Source organism: Chamaea fasciata, unplaced genomic scaffold (assembly GCF_029207755.1).
Source record: "Chamaea fasciata isolate MVZ Bird 193981 ecotype frontalis unplaced genomic scaffold, bChaFas1.0.hap1 SCAF_19, whole genome shotgun sequence".
Lineage (NCBI taxonomy): Eukaryota > Metazoa > Chordata > Aves > Passeriformes > Sylviidae > Chamaea > Chamaea fasciata.
The window spans coordinates 7,405,424-7,417,839 of NW_027094104.1; the positions used below are offsets into that span (position 1 = coordinate 7,405,424).

The 12,416-nt window shown below is 44.8% G+C and overlaps 1 protein-coding gene across 2 annotated transcripts in view; it reads left to right on the forward strand.

Moving 5' to 3' along the window:
• The window catches only part of SAP30BP (SAP30 binding protein), a 29,667-nt gene that overhangs the window by 13,030 nt on the left and 4,221 nt on the right, over positions 1-12,416 (forward strand). For both annotated transcript variants that reach the window (XM_066200765.1, XM_066200766.1), the window contains 4 exons: positions 3,117-3,159; positions 9,169-9,257; positions 11,647-11,738; positions 12,190-12,250. In XM_066200765.1, coding sequence (XP_066056862.1) covers positions 3,117-3,159; positions 9,169-9,257; positions 11,647-11,738; positions 12,190-12,250 — 285 coding nt within the window. The remainder of the gene's footprint in view (positions 1-3,116; positions 3,160-9,168; positions 9,258-11,646; positions 11,739-12,189; positions 12,251-12,416) is intronic.

Here is a 12,416-nt window from a genome sequence, read left to right on the forward strand (position 1 = left end):
AAATATGAACAAGCACTGTTGGAGATGTTGGTCATCCATTTGTTTTTTGAAGGCATTTAAGAGATTTGAAAGCAGCCCAAGTTAATGAAAAGCTGTGTTGATGTCTCCAGCTCATTCAGGATGGAGCAGTGGGTGGAAGTATGAAGGAACTCATCACTAAGCAAAATTCCTATCCCCTGGGCAGTGAGGTGTGGCTGCAATCCAGGGCTGAACGTGTTTGCTTTTGCTTGGTGTAGCTCTGGGCTCTCTGATGTCTCGGCTCAGGCCTGAGGATGTGGGGACTGGACTTGCTGTGGTGGGAACGTGTGGGCCGGGGCAAAACAGTTCAGCCTGATAGGCCTGGCTTTATTTAGCCTGTTAGAAATGGGACAGACTCAAAGGATGCAAATTCAAGAAGAAAATTCCGGTAAAAGCAAACTTACTGATGATTCTGGAAGTTCATAAAACATACAAATTAACACAGCTGACATTTCAGAGATCTTTGTCTAATGACAGGAGTGGGTTTGGCCATCAGATTCTCTCTCAGCATCTTAGTTCACATTTCCTGAGAGCTGTGTGCTTATGCTTGGTACTAACTCCAGGCATGCAGGAGACTTGAAAATGGGCCTCTGGAAAGGTCAGAAATGCAGCACAGCCCCTTGCAAGGCTGTTAGTGGCCCAAATAAGAGGGGGGCAGCCTTTTTGGGGCCACGTAGCCCATGTCTAATGCACCTGAATTTGGCTGTGCCACTGGGTTGCCTCAGTGCCTCCTTGGCAGTATTGCTATTTTGGGGGATTATTTCTCTTGCTTTTGAGGGCAAGTGGGCAGAAGGAGATGGGGAACATAATGGAATAATAAATGCAGTGCTGGGTATGAGGAAGGATCAAGAGGTGCTCAGGGACACAGTCTGTCTCTTCCACTTCCCTCTCAGTTCCACTGAAAACTTTCAAGAGATGAGAGTGCAGGATATAGTTTAGTCAAGGTTGGAGCTAAAGCAGTTCCCTCCTTTCACCTCAACAAACATTTGCTTGTTGTCTCAAACCAAGGTGAGAAATAGTTTTAATTACCCATCTAGCAAGTTCCCCCCTGAAAGGGAATGAGCAGCCTCCTGACCACATGTATTTACTGCTGGTGAATCACTGTATGTGCCTGGACAGATGTTACCTTGCCTCTGCAGCTCTGTGAGCTTCTCCAGCCTTTGTGTTCATCTGGATTTGTCCTCACAGCCCATCAGTTACCAGAAAATTGCTCCCACCTCTCCAGTGCTGATCTGAAGCTCAGTCTGTGAACCCCCCATCCATGTAGGTTTGTGGAGAACACAGTCTGGATTCCCTGGATTCCTGTCCAGTGCTCTCACCAAAGGGAGCTACTGCTTTAGCATAATTTTTTCGTATTGAAATGTCATGTTCCTGTTTAAATTTTTCTCTCTCTGTGTTGCTGGAGGCCCTGGTAGAAGGGCTGTTGATGCACACACCAAAGGCATTGTCTCAGAGGGGTTGGAGCTGTGACACTTCTGTCCATCTCAGTGGGGCTTGGGGCCAGCTGGCCAGGGAGAAGATGCATGTTCCTCTGTACTTCTTTCTTTTTCTAAAATAGCTTTAGCCTTGTATTTTTGTGATCCAAGTGTCCTAATGCAGAAATAGTGCTTTCCCTTTTTTTTTATTTTGTGTCTTCCATGAGTGGCTGTAAAAAATGCCCTGTAGCAGTTAGTGCCACACAAAGAATTTGTTTTTCTGCTTCCAGAGGGCTTTGGCTTCTCTGAAAACGGGTCATTTTTCTGAGTGAGTTTAGCACAGACTGTTCCCACATCTGGCTTGGTGACCTCACTGCTCCCTCCTCACCTGATGCACCTCTCACCTGACTGGAAATGGAGAAAAGGACAGGGTCAGGGTTACCAAGCAGCAAGGAGGCAGCATTCTGTCAGTGTCAGGTTCAATGAATGGCTGCAGTGTTTGGAGGCACTGAGGAATTTTGGACAAACAGTCCAGTGAGTCACAAAAGGTCTTTGGGAGGGAGGCAGGGGGAGAGGGCACTCTGGGGATACAGCTGCTACTGTTTCAGAAACTTCATTTGTGCTCAACTTGATATGGCTTATGACTCTCCTGGGATGTCCCAGTAGCACCAAAATATTTGGGTGTTGGTCTCAGTGTGGTGAAACCATGTTTAAGCATGTCTTATCCTACATAATGCCTCCTGCTCAGACACTCTGCTGCAAACACCTGCAAATGAAGTGTCCTTAATTTCTATAACCAGGCAAGGGTTAGCTGTGTGGAGATCTCCAGCAGAGCACTGCAAGCCAGTGGAGGTTGCCCTTGAGTCTCTGGTAGAGCAGGTTGGCTGTATCATTCCTGGAAAGCAGCAACAAGAGTACTGACAGTGGGCTCATCCTTCTAAAATAGGAAGATGGGATCTTTATCATCACCACACTCCCTGTCAGTTTGGTTTTAAAGGGTTTGTCAGCCAAAGCCCTGCATGGCACAGTGGCAGAGATGAATTTAGCATCACACACACACATCTGGCAAACCTCTGCAGCCTGGGACCCTGCAGAGCTCTGGGAGGCTGGAGAGGCTGATCAGGAGCTGCCCTGAAGTCACTGAGCTCTGGCTGTGGGAGCATCAGGGCTGTTGTCACATTCCTCTGGGGAATGCACCAGGCTGATCCTGCTCAGAGCACTGGGAGTTGCACAGACCTGTGGTTGGCATTCCCAGGACTAAAGGAGTCTCCTGTGGGCTGGATCCAGCCTGTGTTTACCTCACTGTGCTCTAAAACACTGACTCCTGGTTGGTGCCCAGGGCCAGTCACCAAAACTGGAGAATCTGTGGTTTGATATGTTTTGAGGAAAGGCTTTGAGTACAGCAGTTTCTGTGGAATTCCAAAGGAGTTCAGTGCCCAAGACACGGTGAAACAAAGCCTTAATTCTTTCATTAAATTTAGCTTTGCAAAGAAATGGAGCATCCTATTGGACTTCAACTTTCCATAGTCCAGACACTGTCCTCTTATCTAATAAATTGAATTTCGTTCTTAATTTTTATTCTGTTGTCTCAGAATAAAGTTGTAAACTTCTAAACAAATAAACAGCATTTTAGGTTGGAGGTATAACTTGTGTAAAATCCATTTCTTCCTCCTTTTTTTGCAGGAGTTCTCAGAAGTGGAGAAAAGAGATCCTCAGGAGCTAGTTGGTAAGTTCACACAGAAGTACTTATTCACAGGTTTTTTTCCAAGCTTCTAAGTCCCACCTTGTAAAAAGCATCTTCCCTCTGCCCTGGCAATGCTGTGGTTTCAATGACTGTCTGAACATTTTCCGTGAACTTTTCTTCTGGGGGAAAGGTTTCATGCCTAAAAATATGAAAATAATTTCATGTTTAAAACATGTATGTAAAGGGCAGTGTTGGTGTTTTTCTAGATGAGCTTAAAACCAATAGTGTCACTTTGTCTAGACAGAGCCAGTGGAACCAGGAGTGATGACTTTGTTCTGCGGCTTCCAAAACTCAACAGAAATATCCCCATTTAAATGTGAGCCACTTAGATTTACAGCTGTGCTGACATAGTATTGTGTGTTTTCTAATGGTTACTAAAACTTACTTGATTTTTGTGACATCCCATTTATTCATTGCACCATTATTAGATTTGGAAAGTCCAGGGTTGTCAGCCTGAAATACAATCCTCTGCTTGGTCTCTTTGGAGCTGCACAGAAACTCTGTTTTATATTGCATTTTTGACTGTCTTGAACTGATCCTCTGTTCCTGAGGTTACTCCTGCAGTTGTGTGGTATCATGGAATAATATCATTAAGAACTAATGAGTTTGGAAGTTGCTTCATCTCTTAAATCAGCTTAATATTTCAGATGTAAAATGTGATAAGTGTAAATTAAGATGGTAAATACTCAGGTGCTCAGCTGTGACTCCTACAGCAGCCATCACTGAAGTCTGGGATTTAAAAGTCCTTTTTAGTTGGCCTGCCTGACTTTGCAACTGCTCTGTTGGATTTTCTGCCTTTAGAGGGCAAAACTGCTTCAACCAATCTCATCATCAAATGCAACAGAAATCTTTCTCCAATCTGCTCATCTGCCTCAAAATGCTCCCTGGAAACATGTCTGAGACAACAGCATTTGGGGTAAAAAGTTCAGCAAAATCTCTGGAAGCCAACTGCTCTTTTCCTCTTGTGTTTTGTATCCGGGTGAAGCTGTGCAGTTGTGAAACGGTGTAGTGGGAAGTTCTTAATGAAGGTGTAAGGCTCAGGTTACAATTCTGTTAGTCCCCTTTTCCTCCAGTGACTGCCCAGACTGGATTTCTTTGCCTCATGATGGCCCAGACTTGCACATGGATTTAAAAGCAGTACAGGGCACACTTGGCAGTGTCACAGCTCCTGGGTGAACAGTGTTGGGAGAGTCTGAGAGCTGGATTGAGGTCTCTGCAATCTTATCTTTAATATCCTTTCCCAACAGCAGTGTGCAGGCTGGCTTTGTGCAGAACCAGCATACTTGCCATGCTGGATTCTGTAGGTCTGTTCTATTAGACCATATCTTATCTGCTTGTAAAGGAACTGTTGCAAGAGACTTAGGGTTGGAGTAATGTAGGAACCACTCCCTTTCTGGAAACTTGGACTTTCACAGTTAAAATTCTTTAATGGAAAAAGGTACAAGATTTTCTGACACAAAGCGAGTAACTGCTCCAATCTGAGCACCTCAGGTTTTGTCTATCAGTCTGTGGAAGTCAAGCTACTCCTTGGAGAGTTTTTCCACAACTGCTTTTTGCATTAAAAACGTACAGGCCTGCCCTTCTCAGAAGATAACCCTACATTTTTCAGCATCACCTTTATTAAAGTCTGTGATTGTGCAGTTGCTTAAGTATTAAATAAATGTAGGCTCCTGCCAAAGGCACTGTTTGTGTTTTACCTCCCTCGGATGCACAATAATGTTGGAGCAGCTCTGGGAGTGGGAGCCAGCTGGGATCCATCTTCACTGCCTTTTTTTTGTTTTGTTTTGTTTCTTTCTTTTTTTTTTCCCTGTGAGGCTTCCAGCTGGATCCATTCCCTGATGTACTTGGTGCATGCTAGGTGAGCACTGGAGTTGGCATAAAGAAAACAGCAGGGATGAGCTGCTGGGAAATGTGTGGTTGTCCTGACTTAATGCCAAAGTAGTAATCACATAATCAATGACGTGACAGAATGAGAGGGAAGGTTTCAGCCCCATGGTTGAGAAGGAAATACGTGTGAAACTTATTTTCATAGACTTCTACATCAGCATTGTCCTTTTGGGCTTTTTGTACCACTCTGAAGAGTTCATGATGCTGCCACGACATTGCATTTGCTGTTTCCTGCAGCCTTGTAAAATGATACTTCTAGGATGTAGCGGCTTTTTTTTTGCCCTGAATTTCTTTGCAGTGTGGTTGTTTCCCTTTTGGATCATAAGAAGTGTTCTCTCCAGCCCTTGGGATATCTCAGCACAAAGTCAGTGTTCATAAGAGCAGAAAGTATGGCTGAGTTGCAGGTCTCCCTCTGCATTTCTCAGCCCATGGAGCAGAAAGGGACCTGGTGTCCTTCCATGGATGGGTGACTCAGTGGCATGTTGTTATCTCCAGTTCTTCCCTCTGATTTGGGTGTTCTGGTGCCAGGAAATCAGAACCCCCACACCCTGGTTTATGCCAAGCAGCCTTGACTAGAGTGCCAGGGAATGCAGTTTTAGAGACCAGGCACCACCGGTTTGCATGTCTGCAGGGGAAACCCTTGTCACTCTGATCATTCTTTCCTTGTTTTTTTTTTGTATAGTGTGACCTTTAGAAACAAACTGGCACCTGAACTGCCTCTAATCCCTTGTGGCTGCTTCAAACACAGCATATAAATGACCCCTGAAAGGGACAGGAGTTCTTCATCCTACCTGGGAGCAGCATTAATCCAAGAGCCATGATCTGTACCATGTCTGTCCTGTACAGCCAGCTCCTGTGCTTTCTGTTATTTTGGTTTTCTCTTCACTAGGAAAGCATTCCTACCCATCTGTAGGAAACAGAATTCCTGTGTGCTCTCTGACAATGTCTCCAGCACAGCCTTTGGACTGAGAGCAGTCGTTTCCTTCTGGAAGTGGAGCTCACAGTTTGCACTGTGCCACTTTCTCTCCTGCTTTGCAGATTGTCTCCTTCTGTTTGGTATAGGTCACATAATGCATCTAGCTCAAACTGAAGCACATTAAATGTAGCATTTCCATTTAGTTTTCTGCCTCACCAAGATGTGGTGAACAAAAATCCATCACTGTCTGCTGAGGTGCTGAGTCTTTGCAAGGTACCCCCTAATATTTGCCTGTGCTTTGGCCTGCTGTGCATGGCTGGGGAGCAGAGGAGTGGCTCTCCTTTGCCGTAGTGCATGTGCTGACTGCACAAAAAGCTACAAACACCTCCTGCTTGTGCTGATGAAGCACATTTTTAGGTCAGCTTGTGGAAGGAGACTAAGCACCCCCAGGAATGTCCTTTAGCAGCAGGATGCTTTCAGGGGGAGTGGTCCCTGCTTTCTTGAACCCCCATCTGACTCATGGGATCTGCTTCACAGCCTTAGTTCTTTGTCAGGACTGAGAATCTGATTGGGGAAGATATTTACTTACTGTGAGCCAGAATTTGGGTGTGCCTGGAGTGATTAATTGTGCCAACAGCCACTTCCTGAGGTCCACACTTGGAGATCCTCTAGGCTGTGAGCCTGCAAATCACAGGGCAAATTAGGGGCTGAAGCCAGTGTCACTACCTGTGACTCATGTCAAAGTAAAACTTTGATCTTGGCAGAAATAACAGGATGCACAGAGCAGTTGGATGTATCCTGTGAGGACACACCTTGTTGTGAGCTGTTCTTCTGCAGTTACTGCTGTAGAGATGGTGGAAAGCTGCCCTTGGGACTTGGAAAACACAAACGGTTTTATACAGGAGCCTGTGGCCATACATGCAAGTGCCAGGATTATAATCCCAGCAACCCTTTCCTCTAGGGAAAAAGATGCTGTGGAATCAGCCATTCTGTCTGTTTGGGGAGCAAGTTTGAGGACTGCTGGAGGGCGTGCGTAATTTGTACTTTCTTACTCTAAATAAGCCCAAAGGGGTTAAACTCACCCTTAAACTCACCCTTTTCTTCCTAATGATGTGGCAACTCAGTCTGGCTGCAATGTGATGAAATAACTGAGTAATGCTGCAAGTTTGTGCTCAGTTTGTGAGGTGCATGTCCTGCCTTGCTGCTGGCAGTGTTCAGCTGCCTCCAGCTCTGGTGGGATTGCAGGAGGCAAAGATTCCTTAGCTCCAGTTCCTTGTAAACCATTAAAAGATGCTGCCCCCCATAATGTTGATAAAGGATTGTTTTCACAAGGTTCAGACAAAAGAAGAAATGAGCACCAAACCTAAAAAATCATATATCAAAATATATTGTCGCATTGGGAGCTCTTGTTCTGCCTCCAAAATTATTGTTTTTTCAAGAAGGCTTTGAATGGATTGCTGAAGATATTCTTGTGACTTTGACTTTTTTTTTGCTGGTAAAACAGAGGTCCTGCCCAGAGTTCCTGAGTTTATATGAGCACATAGTTCCCCTTCCCATAAATGTTTTGTTTCTTTGTGGCTCATCTGCAAAGACAAGGGAGCCTGGGGGATGTCTAATGTGGAGCTAGGCTTGATTTTCTTTTAAGTTTTTTAGGTGCTGTCTTTGCCTTATGAAGTCTGGATTTAATGTGTTGGGGTTGTTTTTTGGGTTTTTTTTTTTTAATATTTCTGCTGATACTGTGAACCTCTTAAGCCATTAATCAGCTTTTACCTTTCCCAGCAAGCCTTGCATGCTGTGTATTATCCACACTTGTGTGTCTTTGCCACTGTCTTTCTGGGTTTCCTAACCTCTAATTAACCCAGAGGCTTCCCCATCCCACCATCAGCTGTAACCTGTAATAAATGTGTGCCTTGTTGTCAGGGAGCTCCGTTTGCCTGCCTTTCTTTGGGGACTCTGGCAAGCTTTCCTCCTTCCATAAAGGCTCCCACTTGGTAAATGCCAAAGGACACTTTTTGTTCGTTACTGGCAACTGCTGAAGAATTTAACCCTCAGCAACATCTTGATCAAATAGAATGAGTGGGTTGCCTGCCAGCTTTGCCTCTCCAAAGGGTATTGTCCTTAGTGCTTCACATTTTTACAAAGGACATGGAAACTGGCAGCACTGGTCATGTGTGGCGTTGTTTATTTGTAGATCTCCAGAGTTCCAGCAGCCCTGTCTGGCCTTTGGGCCTTCCTGGCTTTTATTCAGAGGAGCTGAACTCTGGGTGCTGGAGCTGCAGCTCAGGCAGTTTTACTGAGGAATGTGTAACTGAGGAGCTGCACATGGGAAAAACTTGGTCGATGTGACTTCTGTGCTACTCTCAAGTCTCTTACCCATTACAGAGCAACCCTGGGATGTGTTCCCTGGACAAATTATGCTTGAAAACAATCCTAGCTGCTTAAATGGGGCACAAATCTCTGCTCCAAGGCTTGGCCAGAAAATTGCCTCGGCTTCCCATAGTAGTGGGAAAGTAGCAAGCAATGGGGGGAAATGTCGCCGTTTCTTTTGCTGATAACTCTGTAAACTAATCTTTACAGGGCAATCAGGTACTGTGGTAGTATATCCCAATACAAACAGCTGTGGAAATTTGGCAGTCTGGACTGGGCTGTTCCCAGTCCTGCAGGACGAGTTGTTCTTTCTAGTAATAGTCTGTCTCTGTAAGCAAAGATCAAAGTGCCTGTTAAGGAAGTGTTAAACTTAAGGATGAAATGTAATTTCTTGTGGTTAACTTCTGACAGCCTTGGGGAGCGTTGTTCCCTCCTTGAACCATTTTGGTTCATCCAGGTATGTCCTGAACTAGACAGTCACCAAGTGATTATCTCCCCCAAAATGGGAAGGAGCCAGACTGTATAAAATTGTTCCTGTGCTCCTCCACATGCATGGTCCAGTGCTCTCTCCAAGAGTGTAGGTATCAATAAAACAAGCATCACATCCCTCTTCTAATGTCCCAACCTTTAGGTTCCGTACTTGCTTCTTGCTCAGCACCTTGAAAACACCACAAGTACCAGTTGTCAGCATTCTCATCACCTTTGCCCTGGGTTCCCAATGAGGGAGTAGTGCTGACAAAGATATAAAAGAAATTTAATGACTTGTATGGCTGAAATTCACGTCAGTAGTGCCAGAACTCATCCCACTTTGCTCTCTCCAGCTTCTTTTTCAGAGAGAGTGAGGAACATGTCTCCAGATGAGATCAAAATCCCTCCTGAGCCTCCTGGCAGATGTTCTAACCAATTGCAGGTTGGTATAAGTCCACTTCATTGTTGTTTGTTTTTTTTTTTAAGGCTTGTAGTTCAGAGCATATTTGGGAACCCTGCTCAGTAGTTTTGCACAAGGCAAAGCTCCAGCATTAAAGCTGGGTTTTACCACACTGAGTTTATGAATGCACCGTGTTAATGTTTTAGGCTTTACAGCAGTTTCAGTTTAGGAATCTGAAAGTAGTTTTAAGCTGTTTTCCAGCCTCTGTGGGTTACTTATGCTTTAAAACTGCTCTTGATCCCAGCAGTGACACAGAAGCAATGTTTACTGTCAGGGCTGCTTCCCTCTTACCTCAGCAAATTCAGCTCCCTAGCAAAGAACAAATTGTTTTTCTACCCAGGCCCAAAAATCCCCTAAACTGTAATAGTTGAGGGAGCAATGCCTGGATTCCTTTTCCACCTACATGTCTCTGGATGGTAAACACTTAGAGGCAAAGCTGGTAGCTTAGAGGCAACAAAAGAACACAAATGCATGTTTTCTCTGGTGCACACCCAAATAACAGCAGTGACCAAGTTTGCAATAACCTTCTGTGTTCTCCTCATGGAGTGCAAATGAAAGAGCAGGGACTGCTGTCTCAGAATCCACGCTTGAGTTTTAACTCTGGTTTTCTGCCCAGCAGAAATACAAGTAAAGAATCACTCCTGGACTGCTCTGTAAAGTCACCCCTAACATACAGGGGTGATTCAGAGTGATTCACCATCCAGATGATGCTTTCTTCTCAACGCACTGTACCTGGGCACACCCAAACCTCCTCTAGTGCTGTAGGAGGATTTTACTGTTCTGACATCAATGAACAAGAGTGTGTTAGACCTGAGGAATGCACAGAGCTTGACAGGCAGACAGAATAAAGCAGATTTTTTCCCCTTTAGCAGCAGTTTAGTGTGTTACATCAAAGGGGAGCTTGTCCTCTGTTGGCAGGTCAAACCACATCTTAGAGCTCTTTGAGCGAGGAGATGGGATTGTTCCTTAGAAATGCTAAATGTTCTGGGCTTTTCACTAGTGGTTTGCTCTTTTGTCACATTTTTCCTCTGATGAACTGTATTTTGAACTCTTCCAAAGGGAGGATTTCTTATTATAAAGTTGACCGAGTAGTTGCCCATCTGTGGACTTGGAGAGCCCGATTGCTACTCCATGGGGAAGGGATAAAAGGGAACACCTATTCAACCATTCCTACTCCCCAGATTCACCTTCTTGCATTTTGTTCCTTCAAACCTCACAATGTGTGTGCTGGTCGTGGAGATTGTGTCATTTCCTCTTGCTGATTTTGTGACAACCTGATGATAATTTATCTTATAAAAGTTTTTTTAAAGTCGTTGAGTTTCATATCAGTTCTTAACAATCCTCCTTAATTCAGGCTGCAGCAAGCCCTCAGACAACAGTCAGCTCTGTGTTTGACTGTCTAGGGAGGAAGACATGAAGTGACTTATCCAGAAGCAACAAAGGAAAATTGACTCAGCTTCTCCCATCCTGAAAGACTGAAGGCCCAGCCTCTGGTCTTGTTTTATGTGCCTCTTGTACATAAAGAAAAGATGAGAGAAATTACTGAGGATATTTTACCACTTAACTCTGATCTCTCTGAAAGGTCCCACCTCTGTTGTCCCTTCACCATCACCAGAGTAGGAATATTTTACACACTTTCATCCACCTTGCTGAGGATGGAAAAAATCATGTTTGATTTGAAATCTTGTAGCCTTTAGGGAGAGTAGACTGCTTGACATCTGCAACCTGAGTCAGTTAGGTTGCCTTTGGCATGGGCTCGTGCCTTGTGGTTGATGTGCAAAGAGAAGCTGATTCCATCTGACTGGTAGCAAAGCAGGGATTTATGAGCACATTGTTCCTAAGAGCATTTGGCTGCCAGCGGGCACCCCCAGCAATACCTGATGATCACACTGGGTTTAGCTGTCCAGCAGAACTTGGCTCTGGCTCTGCCTGGGTAACAGATGAGCAGGAACTTTGCCTTGTGGGCAGTGTAGCCCAGCTGCTGTTTCTCAGGTGCTCGCCTGAGGCTGCAGGTGGGTGTTGGTTGTTGCTGTGAGTTGTAGGAGAACCTCTGGATCTCAGAATTGGCTTCTCTGTGTCATGGCTGTAAAGGGAAACAGCAGACTGAGAAGGAGGAGTCTGTGCCTTATATGCAAATCTTTAATCACTAAAGCCTTCAGTAAGTGCAAAGATAATTCCTTTACCAATCAGACAGTTCATGACGGTACTTCAGACGTTCAAGGAAAAAGTGTCTCTTAAGCAGCCTAGCCCTGGTGTAAAGGTGAAATCCTAGCTCTGTTCAAGGAGGTCAGTGGTTCAGTTGGCTTCTTTACACATATACACTAATCAGCTCCTTGTCATCCTGGCTTACCCTATAATCTTTCTCCTCTAGGATAAAATTCAAAAGCTGTATGAGAGGAAAGTGAAAGAGGGCATGGATATGAACTACATCATCCAGAGGAAAAAGGAGTTTCGCAATCCCAGGTGAGCCACCATCTTTTCATGTGACCACAGCACCACGGGGAGAATTTGAAGAATTTTCTCCTGTGTTGGAGTTGTAGCAGAAGGATCCTAAACAGGAAGGACTACTGCTTACAAATTATCTTTGTCAGTTTTGTGACTGAAACAGTAAAACTCTCTGTGTTTGGTAAAGCAGCAGCTGGAATTGGTGTGGTGGTTAGATTTGAAATGTGAAGGCTTGGGATGAAGTACTTTAGAAGATGACACTGTTCTGGGAGCTGGGAGATGTTTTGGGGAATAGGAAATACTGTGGATAATGGGGTGTCACATCCATCATAGCAGGTGTAGCTTCCCAGATTCTCATTTTACTTTGTACTGTGAAAGAGGTGACAAACTCCCTGTTGACACATCTGAAACACTTCTGTTCCCTTCAGCCTCCCTAGTTCAGTTCTGATCTCTTGCTTTTCCTTTGCAGCATCTATGAGAAGCTGATCCAGTTTTGTTCCATTGATGAACTCGGTACAAATTATCCAAAGGTGAGGGGCAGTGCCTTTGACTGGAAAAGGAGTGGGTAAAGGTAACACAGAGGTGTAAAGTCTCCCACCTCAGGCTTTCTTGAGCCTGCTTGCTTAGATGTCCTGTGAGGCAACCTCAGTCTGAGCCTCTGCAGTGAAATGAACATTTTTGTGTGGCACTGAGCCT